This window comes from Apteryx rowi, unplaced genomic scaffold (genome assembly GCF_003343035.1).
Source record: "Apteryx rowi isolate R43461 unplaced genomic scaffold, aptRow1 scaffold_354, whole genome shotgun sequence".
In the NCBI taxonomy this organism is placed as follows: Eukaryota; Metazoa; Chordata; class Aves; order Apterygiformes; family Apterygidae; genus Apteryx; species Apteryx rowi.
In genome coordinates, this window is record NW_020450019.1 from 427,913 (window position 1) to 443,832 (window position 15,920).

Below are 15,920 nucleotides of genomic sequence, written 5' to 3' on the forward strand. Positions count from 1 at the left end.
GGGCCGGTCCCGCCGTGCGGGGCCTGCAGGACGCGGCCTGCGGGTGCCCAGCGCCGGGCGGGTCCTTGTGCCGGCGAGACGGGCCCGCGGCGGGCGGGATTTGGGATATTCGGGGCTTCTTTTCCCTTTTCCTCCACTGGGCTCCGGCTCCGGCTAGCGGGAGGCGGGTGCCCGTTAGCTCCCCGGTGCGGGCTGGGCCCCGCATCCCCCCCCATGGCGAGGTCAGGGCCGGAGCTGGGCAGGAGGGAGGGAGGGAGGGAGGAAGGGCAGCGCAATGCCCGCCCGGCGCCGGGGACTAGGGACCCTGGGCACAGGCCGCGCAAAACACGCCGAAGGCGACGCGGCCCCACCTCGCCCGTGAACTGGACGCGCTGGCGTGGAGCGCGCACCCCAACCGATTCCCCGCAGCCCTGGCGTTACCCCTTGTCTCTCTCCTAGTCTATTATGTCGTATAACGGCGGGGCCGTAATGGCCATGAAGGGGAAGAACTGCGTGGCCATTGCTGCCGACCGGCGGTTTGGAATTCAAGCGCAGATGGTGACCACGGACTTCCAGAAGATTTTCCCTATGGGAGAGAGACTGTATATTGGATTGGCTGGACTAGCCACAGATGTGCAGACTGTGTAAGTGATACCTTCTTCTGCCCGTGCTGTCTAATGCTGAGCCTGTGAGAGGCGTATTTACAGTGAATGTTAAGCAGCAGTTTATGTTGAGCTTAGATGTTTTTGCTTATTCATGAAGGAGGGTGTAGTAGCTGGGTACCAGCATTCCTTTTCTTGGTCTGCAGTCGCTGAGGCTTTCCAGAGCCATTCTCAAACAAGTCAAAGGACTTTGACTTATGTCTTTGCCTTGTTCGTCTTTGCTTTCATGGCATGTATGTGTTGTATTCTTTTCCTACTCTTCTGTTTCTTGGGTTTATTAAGCTCCTGCTTATTTTGGAATACAAGAGTAGGGTTTTTTTGTTTTTTAATAAAATTGCATCTGAATGAAGATCACGTCAGTAGGAAGAGCTAACAACTTCAGGTGTAAAAAGAGATGCATCTGGAGTACCTAGCTGCCTCAGGCATGCATCAGGTGTTAGTATCTGTCAGCATACGATAAAACAGTTCAGGCCTGTGTGAAGATAGATGCAGAAGGAATCTGCTTCTGCTTTAATGCTGATTCTCATCTCTTCTTGCAGTGCCCAGAGACTGAAGTTCAGGCTGAACCTCTATGAACTGAAGGAAGGAAGGCAGATCAAACCTCAAACTTTTATGAGCATGGTTTCTAATCTACTCTATGAGAGACGGTAACTGTCAAACAACGGAGTTACTTCTACCATGTTGATGAAGGCAGACTGTGGTCACTGGAATTGATCTGATTCTAGAGAGGTGGGAGGCTGAGGAGTGCTCCTGTAGAGACTTGCAGTTTGGGAAAAAAGAAACTTTAATTTAGTGACAGTGTTAGCTTAACTAGTGCTTGATTCATAGACAGATCTGTGCATCAGCTAACCACAGTTTAGCATTTCTGTTCATGCGTAAGCCTCATAGCTTTTTACCAGTAACAAATGAAAGTGTTTGTACCAAAGGTTGCCTAGGACTGAAGCGAAGATGCGAATCTGATGTTTAACTGAAAGGAAGCAATAGCCTGCCCCTACACAGAAATTCGCAGCTAAGAGGAAAATACTGGAAAAGAAAACTTTGATCTACAGGAGAGTTCAGCTTCAGTCCATCTTAAACAATTATATTCCATCAAATCTAAATTATTTGATAAATACTCAGACTTGGAATTTAAATTCCACCCAAATTCTGGAGTCCCTTTAGATCTTACTATTTAAATGACCATATAAGATTACTTTAGGTGGGACCTGGAGCTGCTTCAAGGTGGTTGGACTGCTCTGTCATGTTGTTTTTCACAGGTTTGGACCTTATTATACAGAACCAGTCATTGCTGGGTTGGACCCTGTAACACACGAACCTTTCGTCTGCTCTCTAGACCTGATTGGCTGCCCGATGATAACCGATGACTTTGTGGTCAGCGGCACCTGCTCGGAGCAGATGTACGGCATGTGCGAGTCCCTCTGGGAGCCCGACATGGTGAGTGAGGTGGCAAGGTTCAGCTCTGATTCTTGGATTCAGCCTCCCGCTGTTAACTGGAAAACTTGAGATACCCATGTGGGATGAAGCTTTGTCCTTTGAGACTTCCAGAAGAAGCTCAGGAGAAGAGAGAGGCTGTAGCTTATAGCAGCTTGCAGGAAAAATCTTGCAGCCTCTTGGATGGTATTTTGGGTTTGAACAAAATCTGATGACTCAACGTTCAATTTTTACACCTGCTAAAATAGCTTCTGTTCTTCAGGAACCAGATCACCTCTTTGAAACAATCTCACAGGCCATGTTGAATGCAGTGGACAGAGATGCCATATCCGGAATGGGTGTAATAGTACACATTATGTAAGTGCTGCTCTCTTCCCCTACAGAGAGGAGGTAGAATTTAACAAGTTCTGTGTTTAAGTCAGTTGAGGGATTGGTTTCCAGGGTATTCCTAATCCTGCTCCCTTTCAGCAGTGTTTTGTCCGTGTTAAACATTGTTTTATTACTCATAGTTGCTCTCTGTTCACGGCTGTTGCCACAACCGCAGTAGCCATGGGAGAGTAAGTCTAGGGTCAGACTCTTGCTGAAGAGGGATTCCCTAGCTGCGTTCCCATCGGAACCCGGGGCTGTGACTCCTCACCTGCAGGTGACGTGGGCTACGTGGGTGCTGTTTGCCCCAGTGGGATGCAAGGTTAACTTTGCGTCAGACTTGCTTCTGGAGCAACTTATTTTGCTCTTAGTGCTGTTTCCCTGTGATCCCTGAGCAGTATCCCAGGCGTTAGTGAACCTGGTGAACTGCCCTGGGGTGCAGAGGTGGGAGGATGGGGATTATTCAGTGGTAATGGGCATCTGCCTGCACTTGCAAACAAACTACATATGCGCAGTCCCCTTTCCCAATAAAATGACAATCTGTATGGAGATATTTAACGCTGATTTATTAACAGTCTCCTTGTTCTTCTCCCCCTCTAGTGAAAAAGACAAGATCACCACGAGGACCCTGAAAGCTCGCATGGACTAGCCCCGCACAGCTGTTCCTGTTTCACATCCCAGTCTGCTTGGAACTTTTTTAAATAAAACTCTTCTCCTCTATTGTAGTTAACTTTCCTTTTCTTAAGTCTGAACATTAGGATTAAGTTCTCATCTCACCCTAAAGCTCTCAGAAAGAGCTTACCTTTCTCTCTGAGCTGCCTGTAACTAATCCTTCTCAGTATCTCTACATCTGTGAGCAACTGGCCTTCAGGTGCACCCAGGGAGTCAACAGCATCTCCTTCAGGCAGTGTGGCGGTACCAGTTTTTCCTGTCAGCTCTAAATTGTTCTCATGTCTAGTACTTGGTACAGGGTAGAATCAGTTCTTATTTATAAGCTCCAATTATAGGCAGGTATAAACAGACTTTTCCAGCTGTAATTAGTTTAAGACTTCCTTAAAATGACCACATACTTCACAAAGTAATAGCTGATTATTAGAACACTTAAAGAAGACAATGATAAAGAACAGATGTACACAAAGTTTTAATTTTATTTTTCTCTGGTTGGAGACTCATCTTGTAACATGCATGCATTTCAAAACAGTAACAGTGTCTCAAACTGCTCCTAGCAAACAGACAAGCACAGAGGACTTAAAATTCCTATTTAAAAAACAGCAGTGAAAAAACCTAAATGCTTTTTTTTTTTTAGTTTTTGATTAAACTTAATTTATTCACATTTTTTCAGTTGCACTGATTAGCCCTGCCCACCCTTGTGACCTGTGTGTAATAGGCTCACTTGACACAACTCAATCCAGCTGCGCTTAGCACTGAGCAGCTAAACAAAGAACAGCACAAGTTCTGAGTGGTAAAAACTGAAACCACTAAAAATGATGGATGACCAGAAGTTGGTTCTCCAAGCTTTGCCATTGCTATTACACAAGAATTCATTTCAAAGAGCAAGGAAAATCAGTAGTGGCTAATATGGATACCGGAGAATGGCTCTGCAGAAGTACGGGAAGTTGACAGGCAAATCTGAAATGGGGCATTAAAAACACACAGATGAGCAGAGGACAGCTATTTTGCTTTTGGAGCTATTGCAATGACAGTCTGTCTCAGATCAGTTACGCAGTGTTGCAAACCAAGTTTCAGTACATGCACTGACTTCTGAAAGGTCTGTACCAGCTCAAGATTAAACACTTTTGACCTTTGTGCAGCTTGAAAGGAGGCATCTGTAAAGACTGCATAGTAGTCATAGGACTGGGAGGCATCGGTCAGTTGAGGCAAAGACACAACCCCTACCAACCACGGTCCATAACTACAATACAACCTTGCTTTGTGCCTTTATTGGACTCCGAGGCTGGTCCCCAGTTGAAGGTAGCTGTGGTCGTGCTCTGGAGGGCAAAGCAGGAGCTTTCTCCCAGAGGAGGGAATAGAACTCAAGTGTTTTAGTGCTTTTGCTATTATGATAATCCAATCTAAAACTAGGATTTTTGGATGTGGGACTACAGCCTCATTTATGCAGGAAATTTGTAGTCACCTACTACCCCAGAAGTTTCCCCAGGGATAAATTGTATCATCATGGCTTTTATAATTAAAACCAGATCAATCAGCGGCAGTGTATGAGACAAGGGGGAAGAATTCCACCGCTCCTTGCTGCAAGACGCGAACTCCTGCTGCCACCAGGCCCTCTTCCTCGCACTGACACAAAGCTGACACAGAGGACGGGTGCTGCCTGCTAACTCCAGAACAAGTGGTTCCTATATAAAGGGTGACCCATCATGTTCTCGAGTGGTTTTTTTATTGCACTATTGGGGCAGAACAGCACCCAAACTGGGACTATTTACTCTGCCTTTCCTCTCCTGCTCTTTTTTATGCCCTAGGAGCTATCTCAAAGGGGAAGAGACATGTTCTAGGTTCAAGGAAGTTTTTAGTTCTTGATTTTGACAGATCAGGCCCATGTTCAAAAAGAGATCTTCAGTATAGGCAGGACTATGAATCCTGCAGCTCCCTTCCCAAACACAAACTGCCTTCAGGTACTGGAGAGAGAGACTGCACACTAAGGGTTTTTTTTTGTTTAAAAAAACCCCTCCAGTTGACCAAGAATTGCACTGCAATTTCTTGAAAAAATAAAGCAGTAACTTCTCACATGAGAGACTCTCCTGCACTCTGATGGGGATCCGAGTGATCTGTCTACCTACTGCAACTCTTTCAGCTGAGCGGTGTTTTTCAGTCAAATGCACTTCAGTGTAAAGTGTTCTGCAGGGTACATGCTACAGACAGAAATATCTACATTCAGCAAACTAGAACTAAATTCACACCAGAAACAGACAACAAACTAGCACAAGCAGTTGTAAAACCAGGACTGAAAGGGCTGGGTTTTCTTTTTAAATACTTGAGTTAAAAAAGTGACCTAAAACAAGATTAAAAAACAAAACAAAAACAAAAGCAAAAAGTCCCTTTTAAAACAAATCAAATATTTGCAGCGTCACCTCTTATTCTGGTAATAAAAATACTGTCTAGAAACAAAAATTAGCATTTTAACATAATGCTACCTCTCAAAATGTAAACAATATACAAAATGCTTATGTTAAACAAAGTTACATACCTGGGTAATACATCATTAAGTGAGAAAATTGCATTTAATTACTTTAATACACACAGTATGGCAACTCGACAGAAGTGGCAGAATTGGGGAAGTGCTAAAAGTGAATAGGGTTTATAGGGCTGCTTTTTATATCACTTGAGCCAGAGACAGCCAATTTAATTCTAGCAGGAGTTTTTCTCCCCATTTGGAGTGGGGCAAGAAAATACAGTTAACTACTCTTGAGCCCTTAGTATCATGAGTTCTGTAAAGATTGCTGCAGGAACTAACTGCATTTTAATTTCATTCCTGTTTATGAAATCCAGTGAATGAGATTGTTGCTCCTAGCTACGCAAACTTCATCCTTCTACTGTCTTTGGGTTGTTTGTTTGTAGTGTCTCTTTGTAGTATGTCTGCAGTTTACTAATTTCCTTCTCTCTTCCTCCCCCATTTTCATTTCTTTTTTAATACATGATTTGAAGATAAACAGTTTAAAAGGTACCAGCTAATTTCCCCAAAGGAGAAAGGCAAACTTACCAGGCCAAAGTTGCAGATTCAATGCAGATTTAAAAAAAACTGTCAGGAATAAAAAGTGACTGGTATTTAATTTCTAATTTATAGTAAACTTAAGTGCTTACTGTTTAAGAGAAAAGCAACCAATATAATGCCCACAAAACTAAACTGATGATACCCTCTATTTCCTCCCTTTATAAAGTGTTCTCGTATCTGCATTTGTTTTGTGGCTTTTCCAGCTACACACCTTAAGACACGAGACTCTTTAGACTCTCAGACAGTGGTGTGTTAGCCCCCACATCACACAGAACAGGGACTGGACTACAGTGGCAGAAGAAATTTGCCCCATGTCAAAGGGAATGATCCATGAATGAAAAAAAAGATTCATATCCCATTACACCCCCTAATATCAAATTTTGACTCTTAAAGACTCTATTTACAGTGCACTCTTATGGGCTGAAACTTTAGCCCCCTTTTGTCCCCTTCAAAGCTGAGACCTGTGGGATTCACATCAAGAATGTGGGTATGAACATCAAAAGCCCAAGCCCGCATTCAGAATCCAGACCAGAGCTAGTGTTAGTCTAGGGAAATTACCAGGATGTGATGAGCACCAGTTATCTCTCAAAAAGACCAAATTCCACACACCAAACTGTAGCACGCATTACAGCACAGGACAGACATTCGAAACGGCTTATTCCCGAAACAAAGGCATATGTGAAAACAGTTTCAAGGCAGATAAGCAACATGTTTCAACTGCAAGAGGTTTGTTCCAAACGCTAAATCCTGCTTAAAAAGAAAAAGAAAATTAAAAAAAGAACCAAAAAGTCTGTAACTGTTGTGCAGCAGAGCTAATGAAACCCAAAGCAAGTCTGACAAGCTTGGCTGTGAAAAATATTACAAGCATTCTGGAGACAAAACAGGACGTTATTCAGTCACACAAATCAGTTCCAATTCCTTAGGGGGAAAAAAATAATCTGGCGCAAGTGTTCAAACATTTCCGCTCCTCGACTGTCGCTCTAGAGAGGGATACGGAGCGGAGCAGAGTAAAAACAATCACAGCTCAAGTCCCAAGTCCTCTTAAGCAGTGAAACTTGCTCCACGGTCACAGCTCCAGCACTCCCCACCGGCAGCGAGTCCAATTCCTTCGCGTGCAAGTCGCATTGCCTTTTAAAAAATAAACCAACTAGCCAAAGAACCTCTGTCAGGAAACAAATTCAAGTACCTGTTGCAGCCTGGGCGAGTTAGGAAGACGAACATTAGCTAGATTAACACTGGCAGAACTGTGATGTGAAGCTGTGATCTAAGAGACACGGCAATTCCTGACTGAGGTGTGACAGGAAAACGTTCCAGATAGTCAAATACTATCCCAAATCTACAGGTACAAAATGCAATTTTTCTCTTTTATGAAATCTTCATAGCTAGCCAATTGAAAGCATGATGGGGCCGAGCACATTATTTTCTGAGGCTGTTCAAGGTCTCTACTACTTCTCACACTGATTTTTTTAGGCTCTTAGGAGTTACACCTTTTTACATGATCATCTTTGGTAGATGTTCATTTCCCTCATCTTTCTCGTAAATCAAGTGCAGTTACAAAAAAAGTTTTCTTTACTTAAATTAACCAAAAAATATAAAGTGTCCCAGTCTGAATTTACCTAGTTAAAGTTCAGCGACTCCTCCTTATCAGAGTAATATTTTCCATCCTCGAAATGGTGAGCAATTTTCCTTCCAATTCCTACCAAGAGGGAAATAAAAGGGCTTGTTCGTCTTTCTGGTAAAGACAGTCCAATAAAAAAATTAGTAGTAGTTTGTGGAATCAGGCACTGCTTCACTCTCACTGAACATGATCTAGAGTGACCCCTTTTATACAGTGCCACATGTCATATCCCTACAGGATTCTCTTGATCAGAGAGGAGAAAACGTCATTAGAAAGAGCAGTGCTGAAACAATGCACTTTGCTTGTTTTAAAAAGCCCTCAAATCTATGTCTGGGCACTTCTGTAACATAAAAACCCACTTTTCCACCTGGGTCAAGTGGACTGTCGGAGGGTGCACCTAGAATTAGTTTTCTTTTAAGTCACACAGTGCCACACACTCGTTCTTGCTCACACGCACACACACGCACACACACGCACACCCCACATGCTGCTACAGTGTCTGTTTTAGTGTCACAGGCTGCAATCTCTGTTTGGAAGTAGCCCCTCTTCTCTTCATTTCTCGCTGAAGGCTGAAGACGACTATGTCAGGATATTGGACATAAATTCATTGAAGCGTTTAGAGTACTGCTCTGGGTTCACGGTGGAGATCTCTGCCCCAGCCTGCAAGGCAGAGAGGAAAGATAAGTCACAACACCTTCCTCGTGGGGCAGACCCTGCAGCACTGCCAAGGGTGGACGAGGGAGGATGCAGGGAGGGATTGTGGCCAGCACAGCCTGGCTCTGCTGGGAAAGACCCACAAATGGGCTTGCAAATTCAAGAAACAACCAACACCCTGAGAGGTCTAGCGAGATCCTCAAGGGAACTGATTTTAACCCCAGCTGGATTTGCTGGAGGCCACTGAGTCAAGGCACTGGATTTATTCCTTCATGGTTTAGAGGAGATTTGGGAGGAGCATGAAGAACTCTGTGTCTGGATCCCTCTGTTCTGCTCCAAGAGGGAGGATGAACAGGGAAACTCAGGTCTTGCTGTCCTGATCCACCAACCAGAGGGAAAGCCCTTCCAAAACAGTCTGAGGACACAGGAAGAGTGAGGAAAGAGCTGTACTTGGCCATGAAACCACTGGAGAATTTACAAATTGGTGAAAAACCAGTCAGGAAATCTTTCACACACACACACACACAGAGGCATGCAGCAAAGCAGAAGCCCCAAAGCCCATCCTTCTTGTGGGTGGCAGGCCGCTTACCCCATGTTTCACCGTTTTGGCAGCATGTGCAGCTTTCTTCTTCGCATCGTATGGCGTAAGAATGTCTATAATGGCCATGAAGTACACCTCCTTCTTGGGAGCACCTAGCAAGGCAAGAGAGTCGCTAGCACACCCTGCGCTGTGAGCAAAGCCCAGCGACACCCCCCTCCTTAAGAAATATATGGCAGATCTATCTTGATGCAGCTAGCAAAGAAAGCAAGGCATCTGAAAGCTGTAGAAGGGCAGAGAAGAACGACTGGAAACAGCAGATTGGAGGCCCACACATTCTTCAAACACCCCACTGTTCTCTGAGCATCGCTTCCACCCCTTCTAACTCGCACCCTCCACAACCAGGGACTGCACAGTGAAGGTGAGAGAGTTGGCAAGGTCATTCTCTCTGTGGACAGTCCTTCCACTCCATTTAGCCCAGCCAAACCCCAGGACACCTCCTCTGTCCTCCAGACCTTCTCCAGGGCAAGATTGCATGATACTCACTTTCATGGCTTTTCATAGCATAGACATCAACAGAAGGATCAAACTCTCCAGGCCCAAAGAAGCGAGGGTAGTTGAGGAGATTGCCCGGGCTGTCAGGGGGTGTGCCATAGGAGGAAATGGGGTTGCCACTGAGACCGTCATTCTCACACTCCTCATCCTCTGCTCGATCCTCTACTTCCATCTCTTCCTGCTCTGCACGGTCAACATCGTGGATCCCAACCAGCAGGCTGTAGTCCATGATCTTCAGTTGAGCTAGAAACTGGGAGAGGGAGATGAGTGAGAACAGTAGCACGCATGTGGGATCAGAGACCCTCAGTCCTACCCTGCCGGTATCTCCGTAAGAAAAGGCTGTAGTGAGAGCTGAACCCTTACTAGACTCCACAGAATCTACACAGGAGCTCATATGCCACCTGCCACCAGCACAACCCTGACTGCAATTGCTTGACTGCTCAAGGAACAACTTGCTTTTCAGGCACTGCTGTATCCCTCAGGCCACCAGCCACCGTGAGGATCCAGTTACGGGAGACCCACTCAGAGTAACAGTTGCCCCACAGGAAACTCTACCTCCACATCCCGCTTCAGCTTTTCAAGGAAGTTCTTTTTACTCTCTTCTCCAACATGCAGCTTCTGACCCTCATTCAAGAAGTCGTTGTCCTTGAACGTTGGCAGATCCTTGGCCTGCAAGGAAAAGCCTGTGTCAAACTCCTAAACTCTCCCTCTTGCGGGAGGGCTGGTACATTGATTTTTTTGCAATATGTTGATTGCACAGAGACTCTGATTAAGCGTAGGGTGGCATCAGGATGTCTCTTGCCTCTTTCTACAGCAAAGTGGCTCATCCTGTCCACTAGGTATTAAAATGGCACCAGGCAGAGCACAGTATTTCTCAATGAATCCATGTGCTGAGCTGTACCTAGGGGGAATTGAAGGGAGACACCGAGAGCAACTCAACTTTAAAGACTGCCGGGAAGATTTGCTGCAGGCTGAAAGCTTGACAGCTGAGCTCCAGCCAGAGACGGTCCAACCAGCTCCCAGAATAGAAAAGAGATGCATTTTGTTGGCTTCCAATGGGGAGGGGGGAAGGGGGAGACTTGAAAAAAATGCTTCTCTCCCTAAAGACTTGAGGAAAAAATTAAAACCACTGTATTTCGAGGAATCTGCTTGCAACAGGCCCTGAGGATTTTTCAGGGATATGGAAGAACATACAACCCCTTTGTGCAACTGGGAATTCAATTATTTTGTTCTTAGAATGATATACGACTGTGTGGTGACTTTATATAGATCTAATGTGAATTGTCTGAGACGAGCTACATAAGCAGAAAAAGCTAGAGAGCAAACAGCCAGCAAGCCAGGGACACTTGGGCACCATGAAGCCATGCCTTGACGCCAGTTTTCAGTATAAATGGGAGTTCCTTGGCTCATGCCAGAGATCTAATTTTGGGGCAGGCTGGAGTAGACTTACTCAGTAGTCTCAAACCTGCAAAGCCCATGTGCACGTGCAAAAAATGTAGTACCATGAGTTACTGCTGTGATTTCAATAGGACTTTCCATGGTAGTGTCACAGCTGCAGCTTTGCAGGGGCAGGACTCTTAGAAGCTCCCCTAACGGGACCAAAGCCTAAATTTACAAACATACTGAAATATGCAAAGAAGCTGAGAGGGGCTTGGTCTGGTTTACAAAAGCATCTGTTGCAAAAGCTAACTGCTGATCTGACTCAGCTTGGCACAGAGGGGAGCACTGTGAAGAAACCTGTCCATAAAGGCACCATCACATTAATTTGGGATTTGGTACTTGTGGAATTGTCCCCCAAGAAGTTCCCCCCACTCTTGGCAGTGTCAAGATAACAAGCCTGGCAGCACCAGATCTGCACCTCTGCCAGGTGTCTGCACCATCTCTTCCTGAGCAGTTACTGGGCACAGCCTGAAAGGTGGGACAGAAACAGGTTGTCACTCCAGGCCCGTTTAATCTCCCCTGCTCAGTACCCCTTTGCAAAAGGGAACAGTCAGATGGATCCCACTTGCTCCCAACCACCAGGAGGAAGGAAAGGCTGGCCAGGGATGGTCCATACCTTCTCTTTATCGCTTGCTTCCCTGGATACTGTTGAGCCCTGACAAAAAAATAAAGGAAAAGGCATTGGTGCACTAGGTATTGTATTCCTGAAGAATTTATTGACACCAATTAATTTAATTCCTCAACGCAGAAAAAAATGAACATATTTTTAAAGTCAGTTTCCCCTCCCTGCCACCAAGCAAAAAGCGAAGTCCAGGACCTTGTCAAGTAGGTCTTAAAAAAACCCAGTTCCCACTATCCTGAAAAGCAGTCTACACCTCCGTCATGGCCCTCCAAACTCTCACCTTCAGGTCGTACTTCCGATGCACGGTCAGCCTGTGACTAAATACGTTCCTGGTAACCACCATGTAGGTTTCCACCCCGTCCACGGTGAGCCGGTACATGCCCAGGAACTGAGGCAGGAGGGTGTTCCCGTGACACTCCACTATGAACTGGAGGGGAGCGGGGAAGGGAAGGGCAGAGAAAGATGGCACCGTCACACAAAACCGATCTCTGACACAACATGAGCAAGAAGCTGAAAGGGAAGCCTCCGGTTCCAGCCATCCGACACTCATGCGAAAGGAGAGGAGGCCTGCAAATAGTGCCCAGCGTCTCAAGCAAAGCAAGCTAGGGCATTGCAAGAAGCTTTCAGCCCTGAGCTGAGGCCGAGCATCCCACTGTGTGCGCGTGTCCAGCCTGCCTGTCCTGTCCTACCCAGTCTCAGCTGGGCGACTCTGTTCTTGGCACTGGCTAACTTCACTTCTTGCGGTTATGTGAGTGTATCTGGAAGTAAAGAGCAGATGGACGGGCTGATAATGCAATCCAGGCTAGAACATTTCCAGTTGTCCCATGCCGCCCCTCCTTCCTTCTGGTAAGGCAGCTGTCTCCTCCCGGGTCCCTCCGGAAAGTCTAATTCAAGGGCTACTAATCAGGACCATGTTTACTGCTTTCAGGTACCAGCAATCCATAATTCATTGATGTAAGGAACAGGGTGAGCCATGCAGGGGCTCTGCACTGCGAAGAAGCAGACGGCTATGCCCTAACTGGCTCTTGGGCGCTAAGGAACACTGCTTTCTTCTGCAAAAGCTGTTGGCAAGCTCTGCCAGGTTGCTCACAGTGAATCCAAGCTCCAGCTCCCCAGCAAATCACAAGATGCTCCCCGAGGCGTTCGCCACCTCCCTCTCCCAGGGTTCCAGACTCACCATACCTGATGGTACTTCTTTAAGATGTTGTGCATCTCTGCTACATCCTCGCTTGACACTGCCTTAATGACAAACCTCCTGTCGTAGGTGGTGAGGAACCGGGCCCCGCATCGGCCCTGGCTGTCACTGTTCACTGGGGCGCTTCGTGTCACCGAATTCTGAGGGAACCAGAACAAACAGGTGGGGAAGACAGGCAGGAACTGCCATTTCCCCAGAGAAGAAAGAAGAGCAGTCTTGGAAAGTACATGTGACATGGGCGACCAGAGCCAGCTCCACAACCTGGCTAGCCCTGGAAGAATAGACATCCCAGGGACTTGGTGGTCCACCGTTGTAACTGTGCCAGCGTCCTGGCCAGGGTTCAGAGCACATTCGCAAACCAACTACAGTCGTGATGGTTATAAGCAAGCATCCCTGCGTGCTCAGCACTACAGAGGTTAACCCACTCAATTTAGAAGTCTGGACATGGGGTTTAGAACTTTCGTCTGGGCCTTCGATTTGTTAACATGTCTTACTCCAACACCTGGCACACATTTTTGAAGATATTCTTTACTAATGAGTCTTTAAGGCAGCAGTATACACAAGTCAAGATGTCTTAGGAGTTCCTCCTGGAAAACTAAGAACAATCAGGATATTTCCAAGGTCTAAGGAAAAGCAGAACACAATAAATGCAAAGGGCCTGACTTCTTTTCCATCGAAAAGCAGCATTAAGTGACAAAAAAACCTTTGGTTTCAGTATGACTTGTAAAGAATTCCCCAACAAGAGTTGGGGAAATACTGAAACCAAAAGCCACCCTCGGCTTCTGCTATTCTTATAATTGGATGAAAAGGATTAGTGAGTATAAATAGATCGGTTGTTCTTCCGAAAACCAAGAGCATCTGTCTTTATATCCCTGTCTCCACCCTTAGCAACGAAACATTGCAGCACAACTGGAAAATCCAAAGTAAACTGCAGAGCAGGTATCTACCATGTTCCCCTGTACCATGGCGTGAGCCCTGATCCCTCTCCCCAGGCAGAAGGACTTGGTGTGAGCCTCATCCCACGGTCACAGCCACTTCATGCCTTCCTGACTAACCTAGCAGCCAGGTCACCAGTCTCCTGCTTGTTTTCTCTGTCACTTCTCAGCAATTGCCTCCCAACTCCAGCATCCCAGTTACCAGTGTCTGCTCAGAAGCTGTTCTGCCAACTACTGGTATTGGATCTCCCTAGTGTTTCCTTACCATTGACGCAAGCACATGGGGAGAGCTTTGCTCTGAAACACAGCGGTGCAGATGTCTGGGTCTCGGCTTTTAGCTCAAGGTAGATGTGTTTTTCAGGACCTCAGGGATGGACAATGCATTTCACGATGTTTTTTAGCTGCTAGTTACACTGTTCTCTCCTCCCCTTGGCTGCTCTGGAGAGCAGACAGCAGAGGGAGCCTGCTCTTCTGCAGACACGGACAGGCAGGCAAGCAGAGCCTGCTGCGAAAGAGGGATTTACCATGTCATGCTGCAAGTGAGCTGAGAGGTTTCCTTTCAGAAAGAAGCATTTAAAGCTTTTAAAACTTTAATGAAGCAGGGGAAAAACTCTACTACTGCCAGTGGTTTTAAAACTGTCAGAAAAATAGAGCCAAACAACAAAAAAAACTTGCTTCTTGCTGACATTTGCAAATGAGTCTGTGCTACACAGTTTAAACAGTCATCACCTCAAAACCACAGAGCCTTTCTTCTAGAGGAGATGGGAAGCAGAAATCGTGACCACATATGGACATTACCAAACTCACAGTCCTTAGGTTTACTTCATTCCCTTCCTGTCACTCCCACCTTCTCCAGAGTTTGAGTGTTAAATTTAGCATCCTGGCTTAACTCCCACTCGAGCCATTGCATTTTACCCACCTGAATTCAGCTCAGTGAATGTCTTCTGCTTTCTGTTCTGGGTGGACACTTTTAAACAGCCAAACTGCTCTGCCCCAGAAATGGGAGAAGTACCCATTCAGAGCAACAGGTACAACATAAACGATAAACCAGGTAAGAGGGAACCAGCACAACTGTGTGTACTTCCACGTAAGTTAGTTCACATGTTTCTGATCAATTCTTTAAACAGAGAGGAAAAAAAAATCTAAAATATCCTACAGCAGATGGACTGAGAAAAAAAATAATTAGGAGCTAATGATTTCACCACATGCAAGAGGTGCACTGAAGGGTATGGAGGAAGGCAGCACACAGAGCAATTCCCTGGTAGAGCCAGCCCAAGGGGCAGGGTGTTGCTGGCCAAGCAGCCTCCTCAAGAGCCACACGCAGCCTGGCATAAATACTGTCAACAGACCAGGAGGCAATGGTACTGCTTCTCCTGGCGAAGTGCCACTGCTGCCTAGCAAACGGGCCTGATGGTAGGAGGGAAAAAATAAAATTAATCATCTAACAGGAACGCATTCAAGAAAAGCATGAACTGAGCAGCCGTGTCCCGAAAATAAAAGAGATTTTCCATCAGAAGCAGGAGCGACGTGCGTGTGCGACTCATGGCTTGCAGGTAATTAGGAGGCACTGAGCACACAGGCGCCCAAAGACCACCACCTGCCTCCCCGCGCCGGGCTCAGCTCTACCTCCGTCAGCAGACGGGCAGTCACCCAGGGCAGAGCTGCGACGGGCAACCAGGAGCCAGCAGCCAGCATTTGCTGCTCCTCCTGGGGACAGCCAGCCTCTTGCAGAAGAAAAGCAAAGAAAACTGTCAGTTCTGCTATGAAAAACGTGTCTCGCTCTGAGCAAACACCCTCAGGTGCCCAGCTCCAACATGCCCGAGAGCAGGCAGCAGAGTATGACGGACCCCGGCAGCCAGGAGAGAGGCAACTCTGAGACATCGCTACACAAAGAAGCAAAAAGCCCCAAACAGCAATGCTCAGAGCGCACCCCTTCTCGCGGAGGGACCGCAGATGCTCCCCCCTCGGTCTGGGAACCAGGGGGCAGAGGATGGGATGCAGGTGCTACGCATCTGCTCCTTACCCCCCACCACAGGAGACCAGAAACTGGATCAAGTAGATCCAGTTTCTCACCAGCGCAGTGAGCCATGCAGCTGGAGAGGGAAAACAGATCTCTTCATTACATTAACCTTGAAACAGGAGGAGATCAAGCAATAATCTAGATATAATTACAGAGAATTGTGACAGTCTTGGGGGGG

The 15,920-nt window shown here is 46.5% G+C and overlaps 2 protein-coding genes across 6 annotated transcripts in view; one reads left to right on the forward strand and one right to left on the reverse strand.

Moving 5' to 3' along the window:
• PSMB3 (proteasome subunit beta 3) overlaps positions 1-3,163 on the forward strand; it is a 3,406-nt gene extending 243 nt beyond the window's left edge. The window contains exons 2-6 of the mRNA XM_026072903.1: positions 439-623; positions 1,181-1,288; positions 1,898-2,075; positions 2,335-2,429; positions 3,039-3,163. Of these exons, the coding sequence (XP_025928688.1) occupies positions 439-623; positions 1,181-1,288; positions 1,898-2,075; positions 2,335-2,429; positions 3,039-3,087 (615 nt within the window). The 3' untranslated portion in view covers positions 3,088-3,163. The remainder of the gene's footprint in view (positions 1-438; positions 624-1,180; positions 1,289-1,897; positions 2,076-2,334; positions 2,430-3,038) is intronic.
• A 403-nt stretch (positions 3,164-3,566) lies between these two features.
• The window catches only part of PIP4K2B (phosphatidylinositol-5-phosphate 4-kinase type 2 beta), a 17,208-nt gene continuing 4,854 nt past the window's right edge, over positions 3,567-15,920 (reverse strand). For 2 of the 5 annotated variants that reach the window (XM_026072897.1, XM_026072898.1), the window contains exons 4-12: positions 12,775-12,927; positions 11,873-12,019; positions 11,587-11,625; positions 11,389-11,438; positions 10,471-10,546; positions 10,086-10,199; positions 9,522-9,780; positions 9,027-9,130; positions 3,567-8,443 (exon numbers count right to left, since the gene is read on the reverse strand). In XM_026072897.1, the coding sequence (XP_025928682.1) occupies positions 8,363-8,443; positions 9,027-9,130; positions 9,522-9,780; positions 10,086-10,199; positions 10,471-10,546; positions 11,389-11,438; positions 11,587-11,625; positions 11,873-12,019; positions 12,775-12,927 (1,023 nt within the window). In that variant the 3' untranslated portion in view covers positions 3,567-8,362. The remainder of the gene's footprint in view (positions 8,444-9,026; positions 9,131-9,521; positions 9,781-10,085; positions 10,200-10,470; positions 10,547-11,388; positions 11,439-11,586; positions 11,626-11,872; positions 12,020-12,774; positions 12,928-15,920) is intronic. The other 3 variants (XM_026072900.1, XM_026072899.1, XM_026072901.1) reach the window with 3 other exon arrangements.